General features: G+C 43.6%; 1 protein-coding gene across 21 annotated transcripts in view; it reads right to left on the reverse strand.

Annotated features, from left to right (window-relative positions):
• Ehbp1 (EH domain binding protein 1) overlaps nt 1-16695 on the reverse strand; it is a 287180-nt gene that overhangs the window by 151245 nt on the left and 119240 nt on the right. For all 21 annotated transcript variants that reach the window (NM_001305130.1, XM_063273264.1, XM_063273263.1 and 18 more), the window contains exon 6: nt 3315-3496. In NM_001305130.1, coding sequence (NP_001292059.1) covers nt 3315-3496 — 182 coding nt within the window. The remainder of the gene's footprint in view (nt 1-3314; nt 3497-16695) is intronic.

Here is a 16695-nt window from a genome sequence, read left to right on the forward strand (position 1 = left end):
ACTACAGAAGACAAATGGTTTCTGCAGAGAATTCAAGTCCAGTTTCTTGAGCATTGAGTCTAGATACAAAACCCTACAGTCCACAAGTTAGATAAATCTCAACTTTAGAATAAAGCTTGGAGCTGGACAGATGGCTCAGAGGTTAAGAGCGCTGGCTGCTCTTCAGACAACTCGGGGTCAATTTCCAGCACCCACATGGCAGCTCACAACCACCTGAAACTACAGCTCCAAAGGAGCCAACGCCCTCTTCTGACCTCTGCAGGTATGACGCATGTGCATGGTGCACAGACATGTCAATCACATGCATGAGAGAATAAAAGACATTTTAAAAAGCAAAAAAAAAAAAAACAAAAAAGAACAACAACAACAAAAAAAACCCCAACCAACCAAACAAAAAACCCCACTTAACTTACAAAAGGAATTGGAACAGAAATTCCTAATTGAAATCTAATTTGCATCTGTGGGCTGGAGGGAGTCGAGTGGTAAGTGCCACAAACCACGCTTACTGCCATGCGCGAGTTCCCCGTGAGCCACAGGCCTTAAAGGGAAGCTAAGGCTCAAACAGACCTTCTGAAGCCGACTCTGGTCTTTGTAAGAAGCACAGAGGAAACCCTCATCTAACCATAAGTTATATGGCATGTATGTGATACGATATGAATTTTTATCTCAAAATATTTAAAAATATAGGCTTATTAAGCTTGTATTAGATATCTTAAGACAAATCACTTCAGTTTACCTGATCTATTACTTTTACCTTAAATCTCACTCAACAAAACATTTTAATGTTGCACAAACTTTTAGTTTTGTATACTCCCTTTAAATTCAAACAGAAAAAATAAATTAAAATACTGTTCTTTTATAATCTTTATTAATTTGATTTTCTACATAAGACATAACTTTGCAAACTAAGCCAATTATAGAAATTCTTCACATCTTATTTCACATGGGCTGAGCTAACAAAATTATTTCCCTCTTTTTAAACAAGTTTCAAGATAGTCTACATGAATAAGGAAAGTTGTATCACTTCATGTACGAGTAACTTCCAATCCCAGCTGTCAGTATGGACAGCAGGGCCAGCCAAGCTACGGCAGCTGTAATCTTAACCTCTGGGAGGTAACAGAAGGGAGAGCACGTAACAGGCTCAAAACAGTGAGGTCCACATAGCAAGTTCCAGGCCAGCCAGAGCCAAACCACTAGACCCTATTCTTAGAAAAGAAAAGAAAATAAAACCAAATAATGATGATGATGATATTAATACAGACCTGGGGATGGGAAGGAAACGAGGAAGGAGAGATCAAGGGAGCGCTCGAAGAATTCCTCCCGTATTAAACTGAGCCTCTTGGTCTACATCAACTGTTTCTTACCCAGACAGCTTTGAGTGGTGCCATGCGCTGACTGCTTCTGTCAGTGGGGGGACTGCTACCCTCAGAGGGTCTCGGTTTCCTCACTCTCTTCTTCCGTTTCCTTTCCTTCCTTCCGCTTACACTTCAGGGTAAGAGCTTTCTGTTTCCCCCCAATGTTTACAGTTGAGCAGAAAGCCTAAGGTGTGTCCACCCTCAACCACCCGGCCAATCACACTCACTAGGAACATAGCCTCCCTCAGCTAACTGTTGCCATCCACCACCTCACTCACTGCCTTGGGGACAGGCGTCAAATGTCTCACTTTGAGTGAGACACAGAAACCAGCCTTATCAGCCAAACAGATGTGATTTATTACAACAACCACTTTCTCCTGGGCTAAGTATGTGCACAACTGTGGTTCAGCCTGGGCTGTCTTCCTGTGTTATCTTTACTGGGGAATTCTCGGCATAGCATTTCCATTTATGCCGGCCCTCTCCTCCTCCTCCAAGTAGACCATTGCACTGCAGGGATCACATGGACTTATTCCTGACCTGGTTATCTTCAATGAGTGCTGACTCTGCACTTCAGAGGTGAGACCTCTTGCCTTTTGAAAAGGCTCTGTGCTGGTTACTTGAAAAGAAGAGACCTCTTCTGATGAATTGTCTCCATCGGACTGGCCAGTAGGCATGTCTGTGGGGCACTGTCTTTATTAATGATTGATATGGGAGCCCAGCTCCTGGGAGGGAGGAAGGGGGCTCCAGGCAAGTGGGTCCGGGTTCTATAAGAAAGTAGGCTGAGAGGCTCTACCAGCACCTGACTGAGACAGACGCACACAGACTCACAGTCAACCACTGCACTAAGAAGGAGTTGAAGAGGTTTGCAACCCCACAGGAAGAACAACAACAATATCAACCGACCAGACCCCTCGGAGCTCCCAGGAACTAAGTCAGCAACCAGAGAACATACATGGGCTAGTCTGTGGCCACCACTACCTATGTAGCAGAGGACTGCCTTGTCTGGCCTCAGTGTAAGGGGAGGTGCTTGGTCCCATGGAGGCTTGACACCCCAGGAAAAGGGGATGCTAGAGGGGTGAGGTGGGAGTGAGTGGGAGGGTGAGAGAGCACCCTCTGAGAGGTGAAGGGGAGTGGGGAGGCGTTAGTGGGGAGCTTGTGGAGGCGGGACCAGGAAGGAGGACAACATTTGAAATGTAAATAAATAAAAGAGTTAATAATAAGAAAAAGGAGAGATAGAAAGAAGGCTGAGAAAGTCAAGAAGAGCAAATCCAGGAGCTCTATTCCTCCATGACTTGCTTCTGCTTCAACCCTTGCCTTGAGTCCATGCCTGGCTTCACTTGAATGACAGCCTGTAGCCTGTGGTCTTATCTATCCCTTCCTCCTGAATGCTGCTTTGGGCCAGTGCTGTACCACAGCAACAGAGACACAAATGGCAGCCAGTGGTGCCCAGGCCGCTCTCAAATGGTTTTGCCTTGAGGGCTGTGACAGCAGGTGCACATCACTAGGTCCTGCTCAGACTGACTCTGAAAGGATAATAGTTACATGGATTGTCCCTTTACGCCCTTCCTAAGGAATTTCTGAAGGGTGGGCTACACGCTAGAGAGAGATTGGCTTAATTCCCACAGCTCTTTCAACCTCAGTGTCCTGAAAACGTTTCCTTTTGTATTTGTTCCACGTCTCGGTTGCTCTAAGAATCGAACTGTCTGCACTTTTAGAGGACGGTTGCTATCATGAAGACAATAAAAACCATAAAGCAAACACAATGCCCTATAACATCTAATTCAAACAACTGAAACTAGCTGCAATCACTTTTATGTTACTGTCGATCTAGGGAATCTAGATGGGATTTTAAACTAAGTGTATTCATCCTCTGAAGACAGAACAGAGACTGAGAGAGACTGGTAGGCTGCAGGCTGCCGCCCAAGCCCGTTTACAAACAGTGTGAATGGAGTCCCTTACGTTGCTTTTCCTTCCCGAAGGAAGATACAGGACAAAGAGAACTGGAGGGTGGCAGACACGACTTTCTTAGACAGCGGCTTCAGCTTTAACTTGACGTCGGTCTGGGTTGGCATGGGGCTTGCATACTGCTTCATATTAATGTTGCTGGTGGCAAGAGCTTTCCTCCGACCAGAAGGGGATTCCTGAAAGATTAAAAAAAAATTATGTAGCTTAGAATTATTTTATAGCCAATAAAAAAAGAAATACGAACTGCTTTTGCTAAAGAATTCTTGTAATGCAATAATAAAATTGTGATGAGCTTTTATTACAGCTTTTAAATCTAAGTAAAACAGATAAAGATAAATAAAACAGAAAGACGGTCCAGGCAAAAATATCCACTCTCGAGGGAAATGTGAGGCGGAAACCAGTGAAGAACACGCGGAGCTCACGCCTGTGACCCAGCGCTGGGGTAGGTAGAGGTAAAAGAACCCAGAGTTCACAGCTCCCTGGGCTCTGTGAGGCCCAGACAGCCTCACAGCTATGAGACCATTGCCTCGGGAAAACTGGGAATGGCTCCAAGATGAGTGTGAGAAAAAGATCTATCACAGGCAAGGCACCGCAAGTAGTCTTTAACTGCTTTTTTTCCTCTTTGATTAAATTAATGTAATCAAATGGTATTTTCCTGTTAAACATATAATTTTTCCTAGGACCTTTTCTGCTTTTCAGTCCATGATTCTCCCTCCTTTCCTTGGATTATATATATATCAATGAAGAAAGTGTTTCTCGGATCTCATGCCCATGGCAACGCTGCTTGCTGATCCCAGCATATCTAAAAACGTTCTTTAAAACAGCTAGTGCCCATTCATTTCTATACCGAAAGAAGCCTGTTTATAATCAGAAGTGCTTAATATTTCATTAACAATGCCTCATGTTTCACGACTGCTTTCTATACAGTAAGGGCTTAGGGGGTTGATGAGAACAGGGCAGTGTATAACTGGGCACTAACCACATGTAGGATTCCATATAAATTCTGGAGACATATGAAAGCACGTAGAATAACCTTTTGTTGTGTTTTACTGGCAAGAGGAAACTCAGACACAGGCTAGTTTGTGTAATGTGAACTAAAGTCATACATGTACTACCCATGTTTTCTTTTAGGTTCACTGATCTTGGAATTGAAAGCAATTTTAAGGCTCCATGTCTAAGCCATGTGATCTTGAGCAAGTCAAGAAACTTCAGCCTCAGTAATGGTCTCTATATAATAAGAAGTTACTAAACAAAGCCATTCATGTTTTATAATTATTTCTTACAAAATTACTCAATTTTCCAACCATGGCAAGAAATTTTATCACAGATACCTTTGTATTACTGTTCAATAAATCTTGACTCACACTGTGAGAGGTGAATTTGCCTAAGGTAAGGCTACTCTGCTTGAATCGAAGCATTACAAGACCTTTTCCAAACCTAACATTTCCACCTAACAACTAAGTAAAGTGTAATGTCACCCAAGGGACACCTATGCCCAACGCGGTCTTATCTGTCAGATTATGCACCGCAATATTGTATGGAACTATTAGTGCATGCACATACCTTATGAATGAATTTCAAAAATGCATCAAGCACTTGAGAAGTTAAGCCCTCTCGGAAGAAATACTTAAGAATATGCAAATGTCCTCAACCGAATCAGGTTGAACAGATGTGACTATCCCTAACAATACAAGTGTTCTCTCCCTGGTCGCTGCTGTCAATCAAAGGATAAGATTAAGGTCCAAGGTTCTGACAATGTGCAAAATGAAAAAGTACAGTTGGAGAATATCAATTTATTACACTGATATGAACAATAATCTCTTATTGTACCTTGAGAATAGCTAACAACTTCTACATATAATACAGACTGTGCAGTCCCGGCTGAAAAGCACGACACACAAACTGTCACTTATTACTTCCAATGCTTGTTCTCTGTCACAAAAGCATGACACTGATCCCTAATATAACAATTTAATTTTGTAATAAAGTATGAAATTAACATAGCTTAGAAATTCCATAATTCTAAAAGCTGCGTTTGAAGATACTGCTTTTAAGCTATAGAGTTTTTATGATTAACGTTCTGTCAGTGTCATTATTTTTAAAGCAAATGTCATATAGAAAAGCTTTTCTGCTTAAGACCTCGGCAATGGGCAGGTCTGAAGCAACAGACAACACAGTATCCTACGGGCCAAACAGACCCTGCCGCAGCACTGAAACAAAATCTCCTGCGTTCTGCTCAACAGAAAACCAAACTGAGAGCGCTTTTACGAAATAAACGAACAGAGGTCTGCGTCCCACTTCCTCACACCGTAAACTAAGGCAGCTGGTTCTCAGCCAGCCACAGACCACCATCTCCTCCCTCCACCTCTGTGAATATTTTGTAGATAGGCAAAGTAAAAGCTGATCAAAATCCAGGAGTTTAGATAGAATAAGCTCAAAGGAAGTAAGATGAAAATGTTACAAATAAGTAGAAAGCAGTAGGGTAGGTGACCTCATAAGGGTCAGCAGAGCTGAAAACCTGTTATGAGGGAAGGTTAATGGCATAGCTTCTAGAAAGAATTGTTTAGGAACGAAAGAGAAATGGGGCAGATGAGTGTTGAATGTGACTGAACATATAAACGTATACACTTTTAGAGATGAACACGGAAAGGGTAATAAAAAGTTATTGTGAAAGACAGAAGCCTAAAAATGGTACTCGTCTGTATGAACAAAATTAAAACCCCAAAGCAAGCTAGTAACCTAAAGGAAACTTCATTTTACAGAGGGTCATATTTACAAAGAGGAGATATACAGGGAATATGATATAGATTAAAGGCCAAAGCTCTCCTTTTCAAGATTGAGAGAGACACATAAATGGTCCCTTCATTTACCAGAATAATGCACAAATGGCTTCTTCGTTTATATAATCAAGAATGTTACTCTGACAGTTCAAGAGATCATCAAGAAAAAAATTGTAGTTTGGAAAAATGAAATATAAAACTGGTTTTTAAGAAGTTAGGATAAGGGGTTAGGGATTTAGCTCAGTGGTAGAGCGCTTGCCTAGCAAGCACAAGGCCCTGGGTTCGGTCCCCAGCTCCGAAAAAAAGAAAAGGAAAAAAAAAAAAAGAAGTTAGGATAAAATAGAAACCCCAAAGGAAATGTATTCTATGACATTAATAAAGAGTATTATAAAGATTTCATAGATGTAATACCTAGCCACATTGCCTTTCTGTATGCAGGAAATTGTTCATCCACAAGTGCTAAAGAGTGCATGGTTTATACTGACCACAGAAAGTGCAGAGGATTAAATCTAGAAGAAGATGGACAATCCCTGTATAAAGTGACGTACACTGAAACTTTCGAGACTGGAGTAAGTATGTAGAGGAAAACCTTATTTTAGAGTAATGAAACTCAGTGTTGTGAGGATCTCAACCTACTAACCAAGGAGCCACAGGTTTAATAGTTTCAATAAAAACCGTCCACGCACTTTTGGGACTTGGTTCCGCCGCTTTCTTATTTTTACCGCGACAAGTTATGTTTCAGGAAAAGAGGGCGAATGAGTTTACGCTCCGTCACGGCCACGTCCTTCCTGCTCCGTGTCGCTGTGAGGCGGCGTGAGTCCTCCATGCACACATCTTCACTTTGTCATGTATGTGGCACGTCACTCACTTAATGCTTGTCCTGATTCTGCAGTCTTGGCTAGAGTTCTATCTGTGGACTACTCTGCACCATTCCTGAATCTCTACACAGAGGTAAAAGCGGTAAGCCTCAGTTCCTGGAGATGGAACCCTCTGTGCGATCGATCGCCTGAGGAGCAGCGCTTCTAGACCACCTGTTTCAGCTATTGGTGTTGCCTTATGATTGAGTCATTAAGGTCATTTCAGAACTAGCCTTAAAATTTCTGTCATATTATTCCAGTTTTTTGCTAGTTTCCAAGAGCTCAAAGTATCTCTCTCTATTTACACTGCACTTCTGCCAGAAGCGGAATACTTCATTTGAGTTTTGGTAAGGAGTCATCACGATAAAGTTTACTTGTCCACAGTCACATCTACAACTAATGAGGTTGCTGGGCATTTATTCTCTAGGCCCCGTCTGTGATCACCGTGCTATGACGCCCGCGTTCTGTCCACTGAGAATTAAGCTTTAGATGCTAGGCCTCAGCCTCACCGTAAAGGTCAATCAGTACCTGCAGCATCCGCCCTTCTAGAATCTCCCTGCCCAGGACTTGGAGTCTACTCATGCCCCTGTCCTCAAGAACTATCAAGTTCTAGGTCCTACTGAGTCAGGGCACCAGGAAATAAAATGACAGGCAACAGGAATTCTGAAGAACATGCTAAGAAGATGACGGAACTAATGCTGTTTTTATTTAAAATTCTGAGTTAGACAGTCTTGCCCTCTGACTCAGGGGTACATGAATTATTTTACAGAGTAAAGAATGAGCACTCAGTTACCTGAATAAGCACTCTCACTACTCATTAGAAAACCAAAATTGTCATAGGAGACCATGTAGACACTGAAGACATGACAGCAGTTTCTTAATGCAACCTGCCAGCCCAAGGCAGGGACACCTCACAGTGTGCCTGTCAAAGACAGAACTGTTTGGTATTTGGCATTCATACCTAAAAACTCAAGCCGCTGTTTTTTCTAAAACAAAATTACTTGTTATCCTGCAATATCAAGACAAAAAAATGCCATATTTTCAAAGTTAAGTGACTTAGGTGGCTGGCGTCCTTTTATTAAGCTCTGTGATGACATTCTAAACGTCAGGCTGAAATGATGAAGTTAATCTAGAAGGGCAACAAGTCTGACTTTAAAACTGTGATGCTGGGCTCTCGAACTGCACAGCATAGCATTTCTCAGGCCATGCTGATCTCTGCTTCACCAGCAGACCAAAATGAAGCACTACAGAATTCAATTTGGAATTCATGGAGCAATTAAATGCTAAAGCAGACATGCTACAGGAGCTCTCTCAAGCACAAAGACGTAATTAGAAACCGTGTAAGCTAAAGTACCAACTCAGATGCTCTGGTGGAAGAGACATTAGTAGCAAAGTGTCAAAAGGAAGAATCAACATCTAAAAAACTCCCTGTGAGATACATACTCGCAAGCACTGATTCAGACAACCACATCAACTTTAAAATCAAATCTAGCTTTCCATCTTAAAAAAAGTCTAAATAAAAACCCTCCACCTCACTTGTAGAGTCCACCTCCAGTAGAAAGTCAGGGCATCAAGTGGAGGGATGGGGTTGCCATCCCACAGCCAAAAACTCTGACCCAGAATTGTTCCTGTCTAAAAGAACTGCAGGGACCAAAACAGAGAAGAAACTGAGGGAAAGAAGGTCCAGTGACAGGCCCAAACTGGGACCCATCTCAAGGGGAGGCTACAAGGCCAGAGACTACTACTGACACTGTGGTGTGCTTATAGACAGGAGCCTAGCATGGCTGTCTCCTGAGAGGCCCAACAAGCAGCTGACTGAGACAGAAGCAGATACTTATATCCAACCATTGGTCTGAGATTGAGGACCCCTGTGGTTGAATTAGGGAAAGGCTGGAAGAAGCTGAGGAGGAGGGTGACCCCATAGGAAGACCGCAGTCTCAACTAACCTGGACCCCTTGAGATCTCTTGGACACTGAGCCACCAACCAGGCGGCATACAGGAGCTATCTGAGGCCCCCCACACATATACAGAAGAGGACTGCCCTGTCTGCTCTCATTGAGAGAAGACACAACTAACTCTTTAGATACTTGATCCCCAGGGAATGGGGAGGCCCTGTGGGGTTGAGGCTGGGGAGGGGGAATATGGAGATATCCTTTTGGAGAGGTGGGGGAGGAGAAATGGGGTGAGGAACTGCCAGAGGGCAGAACAGGAGGGGGGATAATGACTGGAGTGTACAAAAAGATTAAAGATTAAAAAAAAAACCCAAAAGCCCTCCACCTGTCAAAGGGAAACTCCACATAGTCATAAAATACAAATCAAAGTATTTAGCCAGAGGTCTAAACAAGCTGCAGGCTGTCCACATTTGAAGGAAGAAGGAGACCCTGGTGTTGAGTCTACTACAGAAGTGTCCTGCAGTGTCTGTCTATTGGCCTCCTCCCCTGTGATGCTAATGGAAACAGAAGTCCCCAGGGATAACCACATGCACCCGCTTAACCTTATGAAAGTCAATAAGCAGAGTTTTAAAAGTCTTCAGTCAGATGCAGGAAGAGAAATATAATCACCTCAAGTTTACAGAAAGACTTAGTTCTTGAGGATTTTATGGCCAGAACTGAAAAGTACATGCTGATGCTGATTCCTAGGTCTCCATTACAGAGCTAACTATCTCTAAGCTCTGTCTAAGCACTCAAGGATGACTACTTCACGTTTCATAAATACAACACAGTCCAACTGACTCGGCCCTATCCCAGTCTCTTGATCCAGGGACTCAGAAAACTAAACGGTTCTAACTGCTAACGCTCTCTGGAATCCGGACACTTCCCCTACCCCTCACGCCCGATCCCCACCTCAGTATCATTTCATACATATCTGTGTCTCATCTTCTAGGAGTCTACGAGAGTAATCATGTCTCAGATATTACACCTTTTGATTGTGTAAAACTCACCACAGAAAACTGTAAATGCACAAAGTGTAAAAAGGAAACATTCAAGCGTTATTACCTAAGTGAAACCATAGTAGTTTTAACATACCTTCCTCTAGTTCTTATAGGTACTATTTGCAGAATCCTATTATTACAATTTAATATTCTAACTCTATAGAATAAGCCTATATCTAGATAATGTATTATTCTATATAATATTGCTATATCATAAATTTTATAACTTTCTGATTATTTTAGATAAAGTTACTTCCACATTTTTTAATTTTTTTAAAGATTTATTCATTTATTATATATAAGTACACTGTAGCTGTCTTCAGGTACACCAGAAGAGGGCATCGGATCTCTTTACAGATGGTTGTTAGCCACCATGTGGTTGCTGGGAATTGAACTCAGGACCTCTGGAAGAGTAGTTGGGTGCTCTTAACCACTGAGCCATCTCTCCAGCCCTCTTCCACATTTTTATAACCAAAATATTTTGGGACTCTCTTTTCCTTAGGGCAGATTTTTAGAACTGAGATTTTTAAAAGTTTAATTTATGTTATATGTAGAGGTGCTTTGCCTTACATATGTCCATGCACCACATGTGTCCCTGGTGCCTGTGGAGATCCCAGGAGGGTATCAAATGCACTAGAATTGAAATTACAGACAATTGTGAGTGACCATGTGGGTGCTGGGAATCAAACCTGGATCTTCTGGAAGTGAATAGTCAGTGTTCTTGTGGTCTTAACTACTAATCCATCTCTCTAGGCCCAGAAGAAAATATTGAGGAGGAAAAGGAAGAGGAAGAGGAGGAGGAGGAAAAGGAAGAAGAGGAGGAAGAGGAGGAAGAGGAGGAGGAGGAGAAGGAAGAGGAGGAGGAAGAGGAGGAGGAAGAGGAGGAGGAGGAGGAGGAGGAAGAAGAAGAAGAAGAAGAAGAAGAAGAAGAAGAAGAAGAAGAAGAAGAAGAAGAAGAAGAAGAAGAAGAAGAAGAAGAAGAAGAAATAATAATGATGATGGTGGTGGTGGTGATGGTGGTGGTGGAGGTGATGGTGGTGGTGGTGGAGGTGATGGTGGTGGTGGTGATGATGATGGTGGTGGAGGTGATGGTGGTGGTGGTGGTGATGGTGGTGGTGGTGGTGATGGTGGTGGTGATGATGGTGGTGGTGGTGATGGTGGTGGTGGTGGTGATGGTGGTGGTGGTGATGGTGGTGGTGGTGGTGATGGTGGTGGTGGTGGTGATGGTGGTGGTGGTGGTGATGATGATGGTAATGAGGAAGATGAGGATGATGATAATGACGATGATTGCTATTGTTATTAGAGGGCCGAAGAGATAGCTCAGGGGGTAAAGCACTTAATTCCCAGGTATAAAGAGCCACACATAGATTCTCAGAATCACATAAATCCAGGCACAGCAGTGTGCATCTGTGGTGGTTTGAATAAGAATGTCTCCAAAAGTCTCATAGATTGGAATGTTTGGTCATGGGGGTGGTGTCACTTGACATGGATCGGGAGGTGTGGCCTTGTTGGAGGAAGTAAGTCACTGCTCTGGATTTCAAATGTTCTAGCCAAGCCCCAAGGTCATCGCTCCCTCCTAGCCCTCTCTACTGCCTGCAATCTGGATACAGGACTCTTAGCTACCTCTCCAGCACCATGTCTACCTGTGTGATGCCATGCTTCCTACCATAACGATATTATATTAAATCTCTGAAAGTGTAAGCCAGCCCCAAGGAAGTGCTTTCTTTTATAAAGAGTAGTGGCCACGCGTTTCATCACAGCAACAGTAACTCTAACAGCATCTATAATCCCGGCACAGTGGGATGGAGGAAGAGTTAGAAGAATTCCAGGCATTTGGTTAGTCTGGTGTATGCTGAGACAAGGGGGAATCTGTCTGAGAGGTGGAAGCATGGGCTGATGCTTGATGCTGTCCTTCAAGCTCCACCTGTGTATGTGCATGCACACACATGCACACATACAAAGATAAAAAACAATCTGGTCATTTAAAAATGTCACTAAATTGCTTTTCCAAGGAGATTAAACCAGTCTGTAACCTTGGGCATATAATGCTAGTCTCACTGACCATGCTCATAAGAGCACCATTTTCTTTCTTTCATTCTTTTTTAAATACTTGCTCTGTTGTAAGAAAGCACTCATTTGATATCTGTGACTTTTGAATTTACTTGGATGCTCTATCCGCATTTTCACTTTTGTGCCTTTGCTCCGTATCTATTTGGGTCTTTTGTTTTAAAAGATTTCCAGAGCTCTTTTAAGCTTTCGCTTGCTCTGTTGTTGCTAAGATATTTAGTATTTTCTTGGTTTGTCCACCATGATTTCTAAACATGCTTTCTTTTATCAGACTTCTAGTCTAGTTCTACATGTAAGGAACTTCAAAATCACTACTGGGTCTTCATAAAAGTGAAAAGTTAAAGAAATAAACCGAAAAGTATCAAGTCTTAGATACATATGAAAAGCTAAGTCATAGGGCAAGCTAATGCCCACAAAATTGTGCAGCTAGACAAGCAGATCAAGGCCTGTGAGAATGCAGATGGAGCAGACAGTAAATCCAAAAGTCACAGACCTCCTTGGGAATCGAGGGTAAGACAGGAAAATCCAGCTGTAATTGAGGAATTGCTAGAGGCTACGTACAGTCAAATCTGCAAGTTAAAAGAGGGACCCACTTATAAGTATCCATTCGAGTACTTTTCAGCACTACCTCCAGGTGCTAACTATCTGAGAAATTCCCCTTGTGCTAATACAGGAAGAAAGGAACCGTATCTCACCTTACCTAGAAAAGTTTTATCAGATTCACAGTCTGTTCTAACAACACCATCCTCCCTAGGGGAGGGGACACATTGAAAAACATTTGTGAAGCTCACCACTTAGTGGCACAGACACACCAGCAACCTGGACTCCACCCCCTCTCCACATCTCCACACCAGCACTCAAGACGTGCGCACAGCAGTTCCGGTTGCCCAGTACATCCAGTCCAGGTACCAAGGAGAAAAAAAAAGGGACAGCTCACACTAAGGGCAAGAGCCGTGGTCTGAAGAAACAAACATCAGCACAGATTCTAATATGAAAGGGATGTTAGAGTTATCAAAGCAAGAATTACTACCTAAGCTGAGCGTGCTAAGAGATATTTGATAAAGTAAAAAACGCATAACAGAGGCTGGGAATTGTGGACAGCAACCGATATTCTATAAAAGAGTCATTATTACTTGTGGAATAAAAACATTTTTTTGTAACAGATTAAGAATGTATGCCTTCTGGACCAGAAGCTGCCTACGTATAACCCAAAATAACAGGCGAAGACTCCATAAAGTCACAGAGGCTACAGGGGACACACGAGAGTGCAGACAGGAAGAAGAGTGACAACCTGAGAGATGCCATGCAGCAAGGCTCACTGCCTGCCTCCCAGGTGCAAAGGCAGAGGCAGGAAACACCACCAAACCCCGGGGAAGACAGGCAGGCCCACCCTCAAGATCAGCTCAGAGACCTCAGCAGCCTCAAATCAGCTACACAGTCCAGCACAGGAGAGATTCTGGTCAGCAGTGGGCAGGATGCCCAACTGTCCCTCCTGTCATTTAGCAGGGACCAGGCTTCTCCTTGAGAGAACCCAATGTCTGCCAAGGAGCTATCCTGGCAGCCTGAACACTCCGGGGATCTGCAGTTAATCTGCTGGGGAAGTTGTGGAAGCAGACCAGGGCAAGCTGAAGCAGGAGGCTCAACTCAGGCACCAGAATAGACTCATCAAATGAGAATAGCCGTGGGGTGTGACAGCCTGAGCCCGACGATGTAACTGGCACATCGTGCTCCAAAGCCATCTTAGCTGCTGGTTCACTGCTACAGGGAAGGAGAGTGCTCAGGCTCTCCGTACACCGACTCAAGTACCACCTTCCCATCAGGGAAAAGCTGATCTAGCCGCTCTATTTTACCCCTACTGTGCTTCCACTCACCTCCCCTCTTTATTTAACATGATTTCTACTCCACTGTATGTGTGTGCTCATGTGTGTGCACATGGGTGCACAAATGCGTGTCCATGTGTGGTGGAAGCCAGAGGTAAACACCGAGTGTCCTCCTTAGCCATTCGTATCTTAGCTTTGCCTTAGTTTTAGAGACAGGGTCTCTCTCTAGACCTGGAGCTCGGAGATTAGACTGTCCTGCCAGCAGTTTCCAGGTCTGTCTGTCTTTACCCTCCTGCCCGAGGATCACCAGGGTGAGCAACTGTGCTGGGCTCTTCTGAAGACTTAAGTCCTGGAATCTTACGTAGCAGAAAAAAAGAACCAGCTCTCCCAAGCTGTCCTCTGACTTCCACACAAATGTCTATATGGAAATACATACAAACACACACAAACATTTAAAAAACTTAGTCCTTGAAGCTCTTCAGCAAATGGCCTGACTTGCAGAAGAATGAGAGGCACAATGGCTGCTAGGAAAGAGTCCGAACCTTCCCTCACAGGCTTTACCTACAACTGCAAACTGCCCGTGAACTGCCCGGTGGTTGCACACTAATGGCGCTTGGTCAAAAGTATCTGTATGTGACAGAATGTGATCATTTTTCCCGTAGCAAGGTTACAGAAAAAAATCTAAGTATTTCAGTGAAAACTACTTGTCAAAATAAAAGGCAAGCCTAGGGTCATCACGCCATGCTCAGTGTGTGTTACTTCCTAGCGTTTTCCCCAGTGAGCAGTACATGGTCTCCACAGAGCTGTCACTATAAACCACAAGCCACTGTACTTGACCCTTTCTTAACCTGCAAGGCCTGGATTTCAATGTCCTGTACCGGTAAAAAGCACCACCCTAGTACTATTAAAAACAGTGACGCTACTGACATGCATTTCAGAGTTCCTATAGATTTTGTATTATAAATGGTATTAAATATTAAAAAAATAGAGAGAAAAGCTATATTATCAATTGCCCTAGACACAGTGTGTGTGTGTCTGTGTGTGTGTGTGTGTATTGTGTGTGTGTGTGTGTATATAATGATTAAGATGATTTTATTTTAGATAGGGTTTCACATTGTAGCCTAAACTAACTGGAACTCACTAAGTAGCTGGGTTGGCCCTGGCACCCGTCTTACCTCAAGCCTCCCTAGAGCTAGGATTACAGTGCTGGGCCATAACACCCTGCCAGACGAGATGAGAGCAATCGGGACGAAAGCAGAGCACACAGAGCTAATTCAACATACACGGCTTTCTACTGCCACCACACATGCACACGCATGCACGCACACACACGCACGCTCACACACAAAGGAATCTTCAGTTTGTACAAAGAGGCAGACCCAGATATGGCTGCACGCAACGAGAGTGGAGGCTACTGGACATGTGGCTGTCCCCAGGCTTGGCTTCTCACTGCCGTGACGGGGCAGCTCACTTGCTCTGTGCCACCACGTGCGTAGTTTGAATGCAGTGGGCACACGTCTCGGATTGAATGTGCTTTGTAAGGAGAGAGGGCAGCCCTGTAGACACTTTGCTCGCTCCTCCAGGTAGCTATCTTAGCAGCTTATGCAGCCGGCTTCAAAACTTCCAGAATCCCACCTCTGTAAAGTGCCACTGTTTTAGGGCACACTGCTTTTCTTGACTTTCTAGATTCTGGCACCCTGTGACAGAATCAAAGATTCACAAAGATCTGCTTGACTCGGAACCAAGTGACTCAGGAATTCCTTTAGAAGGCTATTCTTCATCTACAGGAGACTTAAAAGCTTGAATGGTGAGGACAAAGAGGTACCCAGATCTTCATACTGATGCTCCAATTTCATAGCTTCCAGTATAATTACATACTGAAATATTTTTGATAGGATTGAACTTGCTTTGGGGCAATTTGTAGGATCTTCTTTAAATTAAAAAAAAGTTCACACAGATAATTACCATCACGTTCTGTGATGTTTCAGGTACAACCTGATTTCTCAGTGTTTTTCAGCTCCAGGGTGATAAAATACCTTCAACTTTCTACAGTTAAAAAAGCAGAATTAACCATTTAAACTTAAAGCTGAACCATGCTACTCGGTTTCCGCATAATTCTCTAAAATACTGTGCTAATAAAAGCGGTAATATAAAGATAGTTGACATCGCAACCAACTGAATCAAGCAGTCTATGTTTTTCAGTGACAATTATGCACAGGGCTTTGTACAGGTATCTCACCCAGCTCCCTGGAATATTTGTAAAATCCTGTGGCCTGTGGGTAAGTGCTCAAGAGCGAGAGTGCACGCCAAGCAGGAGAGAGCCCCAGAGCCTGTCCCCAGCAGCCAGAAGGAAACAGCTGTAGAATGTGACCAGTGCAGTCACAGCTCTTTCCTTTCCTTTCCAGCAAAAGCATGAGACACACAGATTAAAGACATCGTGTAACAACAGAACTCCCTGAACTGTTTTCTGTTCAGATAGTAAAGTGCTTGTCCCACGAATTTCTCAACACAACTAACGTCAACAGTGATCTATCAAGCCAGGCACCGTCTTTAAGCCCTGAGGGCCAGCAGAAAGAAAGGAACAGGCAACCTCAGGAGGTAAGAGGTTGGAAGAACCCTCCAGAATGTACCAGAGACCTGGGGAGTGAGAGACTCTCAGGACTCAAAGGGAGAGACCCTAGATGAAATGCCCTACAGTGGGGAGAGGGAACTTGTAGAACCCACCTCCAGCCGAAAGACAAGTGAGGAATCCCACACTTGTGTTGCTATCCCACAGTTAAAACTCTGACCCATAATTATTTCTGTCTGAAAGAACTTCAGAGATGGAAATGGAGAAAGCCCTGAGGAAAAGAAGGTCCAGAGACAGGCCCAAAGTGGGATCCAGCTCAAAGGGAGGTCCCAAGGCCTGACAGTATTACT

Source organism: Rattus norvegicus, chromosome 14 (assembly GCF_036323735.1).
Source record: "Rattus norvegicus strain BN/NHsdMcwi chromosome 14, GRCr8, whole genome shotgun sequence".
Taxonomy (NCBI): domain Eukaryota; kingdom Metazoa; phylum Chordata; class Mammalia; order Rodentia; family Muridae; genus Rattus; species Rattus norvegicus.